The 16,665-nt window shown below is 36.1% G+C and overlaps 1 protein-coding gene across 1 annotated transcript in view; it reads right to left on the reverse strand.

Moving 5' to 3' along the window:
• Positions 1 to 16,665, reverse strand: part of SPATA16 (spermatogenesis associated 16) — a 229,842-nt gene that overhangs the window by 81,180 nt on the left and 131,997 nt on the right. The window contains exon 4 of the mRNA XM_044255113.1: positions 6,635 to 6,719. Within this exon, the coding sequence (XP_044111048.1) occupies positions 6,635 to 6,719 (85 nt within the window). The remainder of the gene's footprint in view (positions 1 to 6,634; positions 6,720 to 16,665) is intronic.

The following is a 16,665-nucleotide window of genomic DNA, read 5'->3' on the forward strand; positions in this document are numbered from 1 at the left end:
AGAACTGGAGTGAAAAAGTTAGTCTCCATTATTGGTATAAAGGACTAAATAACAGTCAGTGTTAAGTTATCCTGTATCATTCTCCGGTTAGGGCAGAGAAACCCATTAGCTTACTGCAGTCTTGATTGCTATGTTTGAAAGAAGAAGCTAATAAGTAAGATGCTATGATGTGTATAGAGACATCCATGAGCACAGAAACCAATGAGACAAAAGGGACTATTGGAAATTGGCAACCTTCTCCACATACTCTGATAAATCCCAAACTCAACTAAAGCACAAAGTTTTACACATTTGTGAACTTAAACACACACATACACACCACACAGAAATACTTAATGAATTTATATAAGCACAGAATTTTTAAATAACAAATAAAAAACTATTCCAAAATATTCTTGACATTATTGGTTTGAGTTTCATGTAAAATAGTATGTTTGGTTAACTGAATTTAATAAATGTGTATTGAATCGCTATATGCAATGCACTTTGATATTACTGTGGAAGAAAAGATTAAGAAGGAATGATGTCTAAGTTAAGTAACGGCTGTTTTTCTTGTTAATAAATATTTTGTGCTAGAATAAGTTTCTTGAAGACAGGACAAGGTCTATTTTGTTCACTGCTGTAATTCTAACACATAACGTAGTGCCATAGAGTCACTAGTAAGTGATCAATAAATATTTCCTGAATGAGTATGAATGACAAATATAATTTGAAAATAAAAAAGAAAAGTACCCACTAATTTAAGAGTAGTCTGCACATACTGGATTGGAAATGTTTCAAGCTTGAATGACTATAGTGTAGTTTAAGGAGGAACTATATGACACAAACAGTCTGGGTATTATTTTTGGCTTTGAGCTTTGGAAGCAATAAATGTCTTCTGTTAGGCCCAATACCAAGAAGAAAAAGGGCTGTTGAAAAGAGAAGGAGTACACAAGGGACTTAACCTGTTGTTCTGTTGAACCCCTGAACACCATGGAAGGGCTTTAGAGCCCACAGACTGTGCATTATCTTCCTCAAGCATATGGCTGGGGAAAATCTTTTGCATCTCAGTGCAGCCAGTTCCTGATTTTGTCCTTTGAGAGTGACTAATTTCACCAAAGAAAAATTTCTTGCTGGTGAGCCCTCTTTGGAAACCATTTAGGCCATTGATATCTTTAAGATGGTGAACATTCAATGCCAAGTACAAGTTGAATTGGATGGGAAGTCTTGGTATTCTCTGCACAGATGGAGGATCTGTGAAGTTGGCACTGCCTCAGCCTTTGCTGCTTCACTAAGGAAAGATGCTCCACATGTCAGGCTTTCTACAGGGGCTCGTGTTGGTGTCAACAGCCCCTCCAACAACCCCCAAAAGAGGTCTTTCAATTGCTGTGAAAGTCTTCAACTTCTTCAGAGCCAAGAGCTCAAATCAGTGCCTTTTCAGTAGATCTTTGTCAAGATATAAGAACACACCATGAGGCTCTTTCTTAATAGAGAAGTTTGTTGGCAGTTCAGAGAAGAAATTTAGAAGTGATTTAGTTTGATTAATTCTTGAAAAATTTTTAAGAGAAAAGAAAACTCCTTCTTAGAACAGATTGATAGTGAGAAGTTCATTCCAGGACTAGCTTTATAATGGCTGATATCTTAGTCACATCAGTGAAGCAAGTCTTTTGATTAAAATGCTGAATTTACTATTAGAGATGCTGCTGAAAAACTATGAGCTTTTTTTCCTTTCGTTCTTTCTTTTTTTTTGGTCAAGCTGCTACTCTAAATGAGGTGACTGTTATATTGTTATAAATAACAATTTAAATTTTCTAATACTGGAGGAGAGACTGACAAAGTCTTGAGAGTTTTTAGGGACAAAAATCAACAGACATTTGACAAATGGCTTTATGTCTTATGGGGGTCACTTTTTGTTCAGATGGCTTTAAAACTGAAACAAATTGCTAACATAGATAACTTTGATGGTATAGACTTAACAAAGATAATCTCATTGACCTGAGGACAAAGGAAATGATGTAATATGAATTTTGGTTATTGTTGATGCCTGCCTATCCATACGAGATCTTGTGAGCTACAGGCGCTCTGATTCCATTTACTATTAGATACTTTGTGAATCAAGGTTGTATCTCTTATTGTTATTAAAATGAAACATCGATATTGATGTGATGTCAAATATATTTCAACTTATTCCAGCAAAATTGCATAACCTTTTCCAAAGAGTGATAAAACTGTTATTCTCCATATTCTATGTGTGGGAGTTCCAATGTAATGAGATACACAGCAGGCACGTTTTTTTGTGTATATGTTTATGAGTATTGTTTCTAGGTGGATGCTCATAAATGGAATCAGAGTCTCAAAGGGGTTTGTGACTCAAAAAAGAAGGAAAGAGATTTAAAAAAGAATAATTAAGGTGAAGAATGAGCTGATCAGGCAGCTTGCCCTTGTTTAGTTGGGCTCCTCTGTACTTGTTTTGTGGGACTTCTGCAGCAAAATTAGCTCTTATCCCCTTTTCTCACTCCATTTTGCAGTGCAGACTGGAGTTGGCTCTGTTCCTCACAGTGTAGGAGAGAAAGCCACATACCAGACAATCCATGTCACTGACAGCATGGCTGAAAGTGAAGGTGGGAAACCAGGAAAGGGAAAGTGGAATGGAAGTCGTGTTTGTTTCTTGATGCTAGTAAGTCTAACCCTGGATCTAAGGGGGCAGGGGGCTTAGGAGGTGGACTACAGTTTACTGTTAAAATCTTTTTGAAATAATATTACTACTTTAGGAGCAATGTATAAATACATAGTGGTCACCGCTTCAAAATAGCTAATTTTCAGCATGACCAGGAATTTTCCATTTTGTTAATTAGCTCAGAATTGTGATGGGGTTTCAAGGTATTTGAGAATAGGAAAGTGGCTGATAATAGGAGACTGGGTATCAGGTTTCAGAAGCATGATGCAAGTACAGTTGTGACAAGTTATTTCCAACCCTCTCTAGCTCTGAAGAGGTGATGCTATTATAGCATAACATGTGCAAACACTTTTATTCAGAGTGATATATTCTAGTGTGAGCTGTCATGTAGTGCAGAGCTTTAGGCCTTTTTTTCTTGCTGGACTGATGATATGAAAACTGTTCCTAATACAATTGAAAAGCGTTCTTGAGCTCACCAAAGTAAAGGTCTGTTCTTTTGTATCCAAAAATTTGTGAACCAACAATTTGTGAGAGTAGGTGTAGAATGGATCTCAAATTTTTACATACCCCAATTTTCCATTTCTTATTTAAGATCTCTAAGAAGACTAACTAACCAGAGTGATAGGTATTTTATGTGATTGAAAGGAAGATATACAGAAACTTCATCACTTACAAAGGTAGTGAAAGTAGCCTCCTGTCTAAACCTTCATGGATGTCTATAAATGTATATGCAGATACAGTTTCTAGTCTGTGATGTTTGGGGGCATTCATAAATTCAACATTCTTAAATTCAGTTGCCATGGTAGATTGGGTGGTGGAGCATCACTGTTTGGCAATCTCCAAAAGCCCCTTTTGATTTAGGACAGAATAAAGTCTAAGGAGGAAGATAGACACATTTAAATTAAGATCAGGGAGAGGCAGGCTCACATAAGGAAGTATGTAACTGGTGAGAAGGGCTTGGTGTGTTAATGTTGAGGGGTTTAGTTTACGGAATTTATCTGCAGGATGAAATTTCTAATTATGTTACTTCTTTTTATCTTAATATGTGTGACATTTTTAGATAGGCTTAAAATATTAGATTTCAGTGCTAAAATGATCTTCAAGAATAGACCTTCTCAAACACTTTGTGCTAGTCATCTCTTATTTTCTAGTTGAAGTTCCTCTAGAAACTAATTTGCCCTAGGTTAAATAACTATTTGGTCTTAGAACTTGGACTGAATCAGATCTGACTTCCAAACAAGGGCTCTTTTCCAATATGCCAAGTTGCTTCAAATTATAAGAGGAAAAGAAAAACTCAACACCCCCAAAATGAATAATCCAATTAAAAATGGGCAGAAGACACGAATTGACATTTTTCCAAAGAAGACGTACAGATGGCCAACAGGCATATTAAAAGATGTTCAACATCACTTATTGTCAGGAAAATGCAAATCAAAACTACAGTGAGCTATCACCTCACACCTGTCGGAATAGCTAAAATCAACAACCCAAGAAAAGAAGCAAAAGGTATGGGCAAGAATGTGGAAAAAGGGGAAACCTTTTGCACTGTTGGTGGGAATGCAAACTGGTGTAGCCACTGTAGATAACAGTATGGAGGTTCCTCAAAAAATTAAAAATAAAATAAGGCTATGATCCAATAATCACACTACTAGATATTTACTACCCAAAGAATACAAAAATACTGACTTAAAGGATACATGGACCCTGATGTTTATAGCAACATTATCTACAATAGCAAAATTATGCAAGCAGCCCAAGTGTCCACTGACTGATTAATGGATAAAGAAGAGATGGTACATGTACACAATAGGACATTATTCAGCCATAAAAAGAATAAGACTTTGTCATTTGCAATGACATGGATGGAACTACAGAATATAATAAAGAGTGAAATAAGTCATTCAAAGAAAGATAAACACATATGATTTTACTTATATGTGGAATCCAAGAATCAAAACAAACTAGCAAAGGAGGAAAAAAAGAGAGAAAGAGAGAGGCAAACCATACTCAGCTATAGAGAATAAACTGATGGTTACCAGAAGGGAGGTGGGTGAGGGTGTTGGTTAAATAGGTGATAGGGATTAAAGAAATAATTAAAAAATAAAGAGAAAAAGAAAATACAAAGAGAAATATGTTTTTCTTATTTTTATTAATACAGAGTAATTAAGTAATCGTATTTGTTTTCCTCCTTTTTGCATAGCAAACATGCATGTATTGGTAAGTGGAGATTATTTTTCTACTTTGAGGTAAAAAAATGGGGATATTAGTGTTCTTTGAAAGCTAAAGGAAACAGGAAAAAATTATTTACAGTACATCTTAACCAGTTGCACCAACAATGGATCTATTTTTTCTTAGTTCAATGTAGAAAACACAGTAAGTACTCAATGTTATTTGTTTAGCGAATGAATAAATTAAATCAAACATTCATTTGAGACCTATTATATGCCAAGCTTGCTGAATGGTGTATCTAATCCTTGAGATTCACTCCTTTCCCACTTCTTTCCAGGAGCTTCTGAAATCCTTTAATAAAAATTCTTCTTCCTTTATTGTATCTATAGCTCATATTATTTGCTTATATTTTTACATCTAGCAATTCTTTATAACTATTTAATTACATGACTATAAGTAACTTCTACTGTTTTGCATGTTCCAGATTCCCTTAGGAAAGTTTTAAACTTATCAGCAGATTACTAAATTTTTTTGAGATTAAAACTTTATTCACTAGAAGGCCATTTTTTTCCTTAAGTAATCACACATCTCAAATATAGTAGGACTAATATAAACCTTTATTTTTTATAGTTGGTAAACTGAGCTCCAAATATTTAGCTGGAACCATATAAATTATTGAGCATTTTATATGATAAACCTAATCCTTTACTGTCTAATAAAGATAACACATGATATAGAGACAGAAAACTGGGGGCCAAGACATAGTGAAAATAAGGGAAAAATCAGGCAGCATCAAAAGACTATTGGTGATTATTTCTCACTTTCATATTTGTGTTTTATAAGATCTTATTCTAGTTGGTTTGGAAGGTTCATATTAAATTAAATTAAATCAAATCATCTTGAACTATGAGGAATAAAAGGCTCTACACAGTCTGGAAAGAAGATACAGAGGAGGGTTTTGGCTTTTGTAGTTGACTTTCAAATATTTGAAAAAAATTTCATTTGGAAATGGGTTTCCTTTTGGTCCATGTTGCCCTACTGGGAACCACTGGATAAAGTAGAAATCTATTTTACATGAAGAAGGCAGTTTAATAATTAGCAAATTGGTTGTCATTTCTTGGAGTTAAATGTGCTCTTTATTTTGGATCTATTTCCGCAGAAGGTTATTGACAATTTGCTGAGAGCAGACAGGAAATTAATAGATTTGTGTATTGTGAAGGAGATTGAACTAGCATATTCTAAATTCTCTTTATAATTCTAAGAAAGTATGATCAAGAATATGATCTCAAGAATAGAGATCTAATTGACCTTTGATATGACTTCTTGCTGCCATTTTGAATAATGAGAAAAAAGATGTGTAGTTTGTTATTAGTTAGGTGTTCTAAACACTAAATATGCCCCAACAAATACAACCGATCTTTGCATTTTTTTACTATGTAATTGGTATTACTTCCAGTGTATGCTTTTACAGGTCACAGGTCAAGAAGAATCTGTGAAAATACAATGTTCATATTTTAAAGGATCATGTCATTATAGCAGCATGCTTGGGAAAATAGTTCCTGGGATGTCTAAAATTTATATTGGGCTGTAAAACTGAAGTATGGGGCAAGGGTTAACAACCTTGATTTTTGCCCTCAAAATCAGTCACAGAAAATCTACTTCATTATAAATACATTACTACTGAGTAGTGTCCTTCTAACTGATAGGGCCAGAGCTACTTTTTCCAGCAATCTTTTAAGCACCAATCCTTCATTTTGGTTCTAAAAATGAGAAGGGCTCTTCCTCCATAGTTGGGACATCATTTTTTACCTGCCAATACAGTTTGATGAGCTTGCTTATACACTGTTCACTTCCTCCACAGAGCCAGAACATGTAGTCAGCAATCATGGCACTCCTAAGAATAAGGAAAATTAAAAACAAAACAAAACAAGACAAAAACACAAATTTATAGGGCAGAAGGAAAACCGTAACAGGTAGTATATATAAACACTGAGGAAGAAGGTTGTGTAATAAATAAATTTGACTAGATTAATATTAAGCAAAGCCCAAGCACCTTTTAGACTGTAGAAAAGTAGGTTTGTTTTTATTTTCCATTGTTTTTCTTTTAATCTAAACTAAGACTCGAAGAAAAGCAACCAGCTATTTGTCTTCCAGATGTTTTTTCTGCTTGTACAGTATAAGAATACTTGAAGACTATGAAGGAATGCATTGTTTCGGTTGCCCCTTATTAAGCTTCAGAGCATTTATAGAGCAACACATATTTTATGGACTCTAAAATGCCTTCAAACCTAGCATAGCATACATAGCTAACTATTGTATAGCTATTTAAGCATATCTCAGACTTTGCCTGAATTAAAGATTATTCAGCTCTGATTAAATTGGCCTTCTTAAAAGTAAAAATAAAAAAATTTGCAATTCAACAAACACTCCCCTCCCCCACTTTCTGTGTTTAATTGAATTGGTTTTCGTACCTAGTATGTACAACCACTGAATTAGTCTTATTAAGCTGAGAGGATATTAAAAACTATTGTGCAATTGATATTAATTCATTGCTTAGCACCCTTTGGAAAAACAGTTTACTTTTATGACTGTTTTGCTAGGCCTCTCTATTTCTTTTCTCCAGAGATTCCAAATCCAATTAAATGTGACTAGAAGTAATTCCAAATTGTCACGTTAGCCAATTAAACATATAATAATCCTGTGTACCTAATCACTAGTACCAAAAGTTTATTTATTTAAGTGGAGCTATCACGGTGTACCCCTGAATGTTTTTCTTATCTTTGCCTGCAGATATGTGTTGTTTCTTGACATCATTGTAAATTGAATTAGGAATTTTCCTTCCCTAAATATAGGTTGTCTAAGGCACAGCAGCTATAAACTTACTATGGTACTCTGTTGGAAGAATTAAAATGTTTAGTTTCTTGCTCAGGATAGACAAACATTAGGACTTTAAAAAATAACAATGGAAAAAAATGCCACCATTTGGAGGGTTATTCTGATCAATTTATTTTTTTACACATGTGGTATTGGAAAGGAGCTGTCCACTGACATTTCAAAATAAATGACAATAATTTAAGAATAACTAATCTTTTAAGAATGCTTTTATATTTTTCAAAGCCCTAGTTTACTGATAAGAAAAAGTGAGCTAGGAAGTCTGATGTTGTATGAACATGTAAGATTTAGGAAAAAAAGTTATAAAAATCACAGACAAGAGGGGGCAAAAGTGAATTTCAAAATTTGCATTTGATAGAAACACTTGGAAAAATTTTCCTCTCATGACTACCTAAAAAGGAAGCCTACTTAGGTACCTGTCACCTAATAGAAATCCATTTAATAAATTCTGAATTTAGGAAATCAATGAAAAATGTAAAAAGTCTCACTCTCAAGACAGCACACACGTATTTATAGAAGTTGGGTACTCTTAGGTGATGACTTGATTTTGCACTCTGATTCCTCCTTCCGTTATCATTTGGATATGTAGACATGGCTCAACAAGCAGTGTTTAATGAGGAGACCAGCCATTAGTTAAACCAGGAGGGGGTATGATTTCCCTAAAAAGAGTCAGATAGTAAATATTTTAGGCTTTGTGGGCCATGTAGTAACTTTGCCTTATGGAGGGACCTATGGACACTAAGTGAACACATGAGTGGGGTTATGTTCCATGACTTTACATCCAAAAATACATGGTACACTTGATTTGGTATAGTTTGCCTAACTCTATATAAATTAGGAGGTTGAGCAACAGGTGGCAAGCATTGATAAAATTGTCAGTCAAGAGTTAGGCACCAGCTTCTATATATTCTGGCCACAGACTCCCTTAAATATTTCAGTCTACTGTTTTCTTTTTAGGGACAATGTATACAGTGTACTAAGATTACTGTGCAGAGTTCAAGAAGAAAACTTTACAATTCTGAAACATGCAAAAACTGTAAAAGATGATCCTGGATGGTAAGCACAGAGGCTTAAGTAAAAGCTAAATTGATAGTTTCTATCATGTTAGTGATTGTCATTCTTAGATTGGAATAATTGTTAGGGAAGAGAGATCATGACAGTGGGTTTCTAGAGCTTTCCTGCATTTTTAATGCTTTCAGTGATTTAGTTTTGAGTTCACCATTGTAAAATTAGAAGTTATAGTATTTTTATTAATGTTTTCTAAAAGTTGCTCTTACTGTAATGATGTGTTGTCAAATTGCTACATTCTTAAATATGATTTTATTACACCTGGGGGCTCACATCTTTTTCCAAAGGAACATATCTCCCAATTTATATTGAAACAAGTGAAGAATTAAGGTTCTTTGAAATTTATTACTTGCCCTCAGGGAAGCACAATTACCATAATAGTAAAAAGATACTAGTATTAAATAACAAAGTATGGTTTCAGAAAGCTACATGTTTGCTAATATATTTTTCGTAAGTATAACTTATTTCTCTTAATGTTAGAACACAATTTATATTGGAGTTGCTTCAGCCCCATTTTCTTCCCATTGGAAGTGGCAGTTATGTTTTCACCACCCACCTTCCTTTGTCTGGTTCCCTATCATAGCTCTGCCCTACAGCTTAGCCTCTATAAATCAGTATAAAATTCAGTAGAAGAACATGAAAAGAGCATGGAAATAACATTATACCATGCAGTATCTGTAAGGCAGGACGCAAGGGTTTCTCATCATGCTGAATTTATAAAGAGCAAGGATAATTAATTAATCAACTCAGAGCATCTACAAGGAGTCAAGTACCTTGTGGGATCCGGGTTCTGGCAGACTCCCCTGATGAACCGAATGTAAACATTAACCATCATTCTTCCTACTTTCCTTTACATATCTCTGTTTACCTTTAGACCAGTCTCCTGGAGGCTAGTCAGTGTGATTCAATGTTGCTCTAATTGTGTTTGTTTCATTGTCATTATTCTATTCAACTTACTTTCATTAGTCTACTGAATATTGTAGCTCCACTGGACCTGGAGGATCATGTTAGCCAACCCCTTTTATGTGACAGTGGGTGGCTTCGTCTCTGTCCCTTTTGAGCCTTTACTCATCTAAGCACCAGGTTAAGCATTTTACATAGTATAGTGTGAACTCGATCCACCCACCCATCCATACTTCCGCATCAGATCTCATCCTACCTATGAAACTGCTCCAGTAATTCATTCTCTCTCTCATTTCTTTTCTTTTCCCTTTCTCAGTTTTTTTCTTTTCTCCTGGAGCTTTTGTACCGGCACACAAAAATGCTGTTGTTTCTGCCATCTTAAAACAAAATATCCCCAAAGCCTCTCGATCTGCTTTCCCTTCCGGTAATCATCTTAATTCTTTCCTTCTACACAAACAATAAACAACAACAAGCCCACAGAAACTCCTTGAAAAAGCTGTGTGTACTCCTTATCTCTAATTTCTCTCTTCCTGCTCTCTCCTAACTCATTCCGGCAAGGTTCTCATTCTGCTACTTCACTGAAACTGCTCTAGTCAATGCTACTAATGGTTTCCTTGCTGCTAAAACAGTGGTTCAATTCTCAGTCTGCCATTTTGCATGCACTCTCAGGTGCAAGGGATGCAATTGCTTATCTCTCTTCCAGTGTATACTTTCCACTTGGGGTAACAACTCTGTTCTTTCTGGTTTCCCTCTGCCTTACTGGTTGGTCTTTTCAGTCTTCTTTTCTGGTATCTTCTCATCTCCCTGGATGTCTACTACAAGGGCAAATGTTTGGACCCCTTCTTTCTCTTTCTATATGCAATCCCTTCGTGATCTCATCAGTTTCGTGGTTTTAAATACGGTCTATGGGTTGACAGACCTTACATTTATATCCTGAACTTAAATCTCTTTTTGGATCTCGAGATTTGTAGGAATTGTCTTCCTCACATCTCTACGTGGATACCCAAAAGGTATTCCAAGCTTAATATTTCTATACCTGAGACTCTAATGCTTTTTATTTTCCCTCCCCCAATCTCTAACAGCCTTCTTCACCCATGCAGTTTCTAAGGCCAAAGAAATTAAAATTAGTGCTCCTGAGCAGGTCACTACTGTGCTTAAAACTGCAAAGGCTTCTTACCTCACTCTATCACTTATCTAGTAAAAACTAGTTTTTATGTATGTATGTATGTATGTATGTACGTATGTATGTATTTTTTGGAAATCTCCTACTTCATTTGAATAAGATGCCCCGCCAATTCTCCTAGGATTTCTATTACTTACTAGATAAAAACTAGTTTTTAAAATGGCATTTGAGCCCTTTGTCATCTGGTCTGTGACCTTGTTTCCGATTTACTCTGCTCCAGACAAGCTGTCTCCTCTACTGTTGCTCAAAAAGAACAGGTACACTATTGCCTCTGGGATTTTGCATTTGACGGTTGCTTTTCCAGGGTGTTTTTCTCTAGACAACCCCTGACCTCCTTGTTCATCTATCTTTAGGTCTTTATCAGACATTTTCTCAGTGAGGACTACCCTGACCACATTCTATTACTAGCCATACCAAAGCCTAAAATATTTACTCTCTGGATCTTTCCTGGAATATAAACTTCCTGAGGGTTGGAGTTTTATCTCTTTTATTCACTGCTCTATCCCCACTGCCTAGGACAGTGTTGGTGTGGTACTCACACAATAAATATTTGTTGAACTAATGACCACATGTTCTCTAATTTTTTAAAGTAAAAAAAATCGAATTCTTGTTATAAAAACTGGAGGGCTATAGAGTTACATAGCTTACTAGGATTCTCCTAGAAGGAGTCTGGCCCTGGATTACCTCACTGCTCATATTTAACAATGCTTTTGTTTTGGAGGTGGTGCAAGAATGGAGTGACAGGGTGGGCTTGCCCAATGTAGAACCCAACATTTAGCTCACAAAAGAGTTTAATAAATGTTAATGGATGCTAATGTAATTTTTACATAAATCAAAGAGAGAAGGTACCAGGAAGCATATTAGCCTATTGTGTTGTATCTAAAGTTATTTTCTAATGTGATGCCTTCAGTCATGTGTCAACAACTGTGGTTTCCCTGCAAGCCTACTACATTCTTCTTCCGATATGATATTTGAGTTCATTTTAGAAAAGTATTTCTGAAGACACATTTAATTTACTTAATACATCTGTTAAAAGTGAAAGGGTCAAAATCTGGCTTTTAAATATATGTGTATCTAAAACAAAAGATTTTTGTGTCATATCTCAGCTTATTGTGAATCAAATCCCATTCCTACCAAACAGCAAATACACAATGCAAGAATTTGACGTGTTATTATTAATAAGGTAGCTACCAGTTTTGCTTTTCAAATTAATACCATACAAGGATCACAATGTTTAAGCATTTTCATGCCAGGTGATTTTACAGATTGAATATTTCTAAACAGACTGTGTAGTTCTAAGGTTATGAGAGTATACTACTGGCAGTTCTCAAGACCTATCCCCATATTCACAATCTGTAACATTTCTACTCAGTGTGGCCACTTGGTGGTGTCAAACAATAAGATATGGGTAAACAAAAGAAAATCACAGCACACAATCAGCTGTGTGTTCTCCTAGGGCTGACCGGCTGGGACCTTGAAAAGTCATTCGTTCATCACCTTGCCTTTAGGCAGGATCACACTTAAACCTTTCAAATGAGACTGATGAGAATCTATTCTGTTTTAAAGACCTCTACAGAAGGACATTGCTCTGTTTTCCTCACTGATTCCTTAGCTTCACAGCCATAAATAGTCTTCTGCAGTTTTAGTCTGCTGGTTCAGTTCTAGTCTCCAGGGTTAATGCAACCAAACTAGACCTTATTCTCTGAGCAGCCATTCTACATATCCTCACAAAAATGTATTAATCTCTCTTCCCCAGGTTAATTAATTAACCCCAGTCGCTTTAATCTTTCTCCATAGGTCCTCTTTGCTTGACATTGGTCAGTTTCATGATTATCTTTTCAACTTGGTTGAGTTCCTCCTTTTCTTTCTCCTACACTCAGAAACTGAGCTCTCTCAAGAGTCTAAGAATAATCTTATGGTGTTCGTATGCAGCCATTTCACTAATGTCATGGTATAGATAATTCTTACAAGTGCATCTATTAGATAGTTCTGACTAAAGAATCCTTCCCTATTATCAACATACTTAGGAAGTTGTTTCCTTTCTCCTATACTGAAAAAAGCTAAAGAACATCTGTATGGGCATGTTGTTAATTTAGATTCATTAATATTGATTAAAGTGTACATTCCTTTTGAATACAAATATACACTAATATTGAATAGATTATATTCCGATCAGGAGGAGAACCAAGCCATCAAATCCACTCAAGCAAACACACACACGCGTGCGTACACACACACACACACACACACACACACACGAAGCTTCTTTTTGCAGGCCCATGTCTTTTCCACACAGCAATCAGCCACAATGATCTTTAAAAACTATGTAAATATAAAATACTTCAAATAGAATCCAAGCTCCTTCTGTGGTCTACCAATCTTGCAATAGGCTGCCCTTGTTTTCCTCTCCAACACATGTTCTGTCACCCTCTAGTCAAGTGTGGTTTATTCAGTTGCTCAAAGTAAATATGAATTCTCCTGCCTTGGGGCATTTGCATATTAGGTGCCTCCCACCAGGAATCTATTCCTTCCATTTTTTTGCCTGACTGCTGTTTCTCAAGATTTGGACCTTTGGCTTTAGCTTAAACACTGGTGACCATTTCAGTGAGTCCTTCTCTGACCACTCTGTGTAAATAAGTCTGCCTTACCATCCCTCAATCAGAACCTTCTTTTTCTTGCATTAAGTCTCATATTTTGTAATTACTAGTTCGTTTACCTATTACCTTCTTTTCCTAGTATGCCCAATATGGTAACCACCAGCCACATGTGGCTATTTGTATTTTAAAAGAATTAAAATTAAAATTTAAAATCTAATTTTCAGGTACATATGCACATTTCAGGCACTCACTAGCCACACATGGCTAGTGGCTACTATGTTAACTGGCACAGAACGTCTCCATCAACAATGGGAGTTCAGTGGCAACACAGCTCTGGACAGTAAGCCACAGTGCCTGCCAGTACAGTGCCTCAAACAATACCTGGTAAATAGCAGGTGCCTGTGACGGTTGATTTTATGTGTCAACGTAACTGAGCCACAGGGTGTCCAGATGTTTTGTTGAACACGATGTCTGTGGGAGTGTTTCTGGGTCAAATGTTCAATGAGATTAACATTTGAAAATGTATACTGAGTAAAAGCAGATTGTTCTCACTGATGTGGATGTGGCGTATCTGATCTACTGAAGGCCAGAATAGAACAAAAAGGCTGAGTAAGGGAGAATTCCCTTTCTGATTGTTGTTGAGTTGGGATGTCAGTTTTCTCCTGCCCTTGGACTTGAGCTTCGATTAAAACTTACACCATCAGCTCCCCAGGTTCTCAGACCTTTGGCCTCAGACTGGAACCAAACTTCTGGCTCTCCTGAATCTCCAGTTTGCCAAACGACATATTTTAGTACTTCTTAGGCTCCATAATTGCATGAATCAATTCCATATATTTATACCTCCTATTGGTTCTGTTTCTCTGGAGAACCTTTATTAATACGGTGCTCAATAACTTATATAATAACATATAATAACAAAATAATAATGATAAATAATAACAAAAGCAGCTTTTGTTTGCACTTTGCTCTGGTTATCCTTTCCCCCACTCCACTACCCCTAGTCATTTGGTTTTCATCGGGAAACCTTATAGTTTTCATCAGCCCTTATAGTGTTCTCAGTTCACATATTTCAGTGGTTGATGAGCATTGAAGGAGTTATACTTTGGTCTCTCTACCTTTGGAACAAATCTGTCTCTGTGCCTAATTGCCTAGTTCTAATAGCTGAGAGTTGCCCCTGACACCAAATCTCTAGCTTTTGCAGACCAAATCTAGTTAATGTGTTTCTGCCTTGACTGCAACTCCAGATTTTTATGATACTGGGGTTCTAGCTTGATCATGCTTGATCCTGCAAGATGGCCTAGCAGTGGATAATAGTTGTTTTTTTTTTTTTTTTAAGTTCCCTGCCTGCCTCTAGTCTGGAATTTCAAACATTGCCTGACTCCAGATTCTCAATTTATAGCAACAAAAAACAACAATAATAGCATTATTATTACTATTTGTAACAACAACCAGTATTTATAGAGTGCTTACCATACATATAGTAAGTGCTTTTACATCTCATTTAATTCTTAAAACCACGCTATGAAACGAGTTTTGAAACCAAGCTATGAAAGTGAGTTTCCTTAAATTGAGGAGGTTAATTTCCAAAAAGTTGACAGCAGAATCAGGATTCAACCGGATATATTTGTCACCAAATGTTGGTCTCTTAACCATGGTCCTGTACTACTTCCATTCTTTACTGTGCATCTTTTACAAGACTCTATTATCTTTTGTTGGGACTTCCCTGATGCTAAATTTCTTGCCAACCTGTTGACTACTGGTACACTCTCTAAAAACCATATTCCTGTGATTAAGTGTGTGTGGGGGGACATGGTTATTATTGCCTAATGCATGGTCCTCCTCCCCTATTGCCATCCCATGCTTGTCTCACTAGCAGTCATGTTGTTGTGTTATTTCTGGCTTATTAATCTGATACAGTCAATTTTCCTCTCCTGGCCATGTCAAAAGATGTGTTGTTACTTCTATAGAAAATATATGTTGAAAAGGTCTAGATGGATGGAACTCATCTCAGATTATATATGAAGGTTTGATATTGATTTTGATTTTTTTTTACCCAAATATGGTTACTCAACATTGTCAGCAAGTGTTTATTACAATAGGCAAGGTTGGGAGTCATGGTTACATGGAAATGTATGAAGACATGATACTGGCCTTTATGAGACGCCAAATTAACTATTGCTATAACAATATTTGAGAAGCATTAATAAAATATAAGGCAGTTTTATAGCCATAAAGAACAATGCAAATGTTAAGTATGTAATGTTAACTAACAAGTACACCACAGAGGAGGGGGAAATTATTACTCTTGGCTGTAACAGACTGACAGCCCTGAGGTCTGATTATGGTTAGCACTAATTTAAAGTGATGACGAAAAAGGAGGTTTTGTTTTTGTTTTTCAGAGATATATCACATGGAAGGGCTTTGAACACAGAAAGTATAATACAGGATGTGGGGAGAAACAAAGGATCTGTGTAAAAGAAGATAGACCAGGAGATTATGTTTCAGACAGGTTATGGTAGGCCCTGGATTCCAGGCAGATGAATTTTGATTTTTGTCTTATAGATGTTGGGGAACAACTGAAGGATTTTTGGCAGGAAGAATAACATGAAAACTTCTAGTTCAAAAACCTTGGTCATTGCTGGTTTTCTATTCTGTGATGGGGGTGGGGAGCATCTTATCCAGCCAAAATCTCTCAGACTTATATTTAGCAGGGACAATGACAGTCTGTGGCCATACTGGGAGCATTCCTTGGGTTTCTTCTTTTATATGGGTTTAAAAGAAGTGTCCCTTGATATCTGGACCTACTTAGCTTCCAGGATGAAGAAGATGGTCTGAGAAACCAGACCATCCTGATAGGACCATATGATATACAAAGGGGGTCTGAGTACATGTTATTATTAGATTCATATTTGCATACTTCATGAATTCTTTCATTCCACAAAGATGGAGATTCTAAGAGGAGTATGCTATTTCCTATCATTAGGGTCTAATGGAGATGCAAATGTACACAGATAATTGTATCACAATGAGTAAAGTAGAATAATTGATATATATACTAATGCAGTTGAGAGGGTTGTGTTAGGGAGGCAGACCTTAAGGAGATAAAAGCCTGAATCAGCTTAAAATGCTGAACAGAAGTTAGCCACACAAAGGGAGAGTGAGACTGAGAAGGGCATCCTAGGCATAGTGTACAACTT

Source organism: Neovison vison, chromosome 6, assembly GCF_020171115.1.
Source record: "Neovison vison isolate M4711 chromosome 6, ASM_NN_V1, whole genome shotgun sequence".
In the NCBI taxonomy this organism is placed as follows: Eukaryota; Metazoa; Chordata; class Mammalia; order Carnivora; family Mustelidae; genus Neogale; species Neogale vison.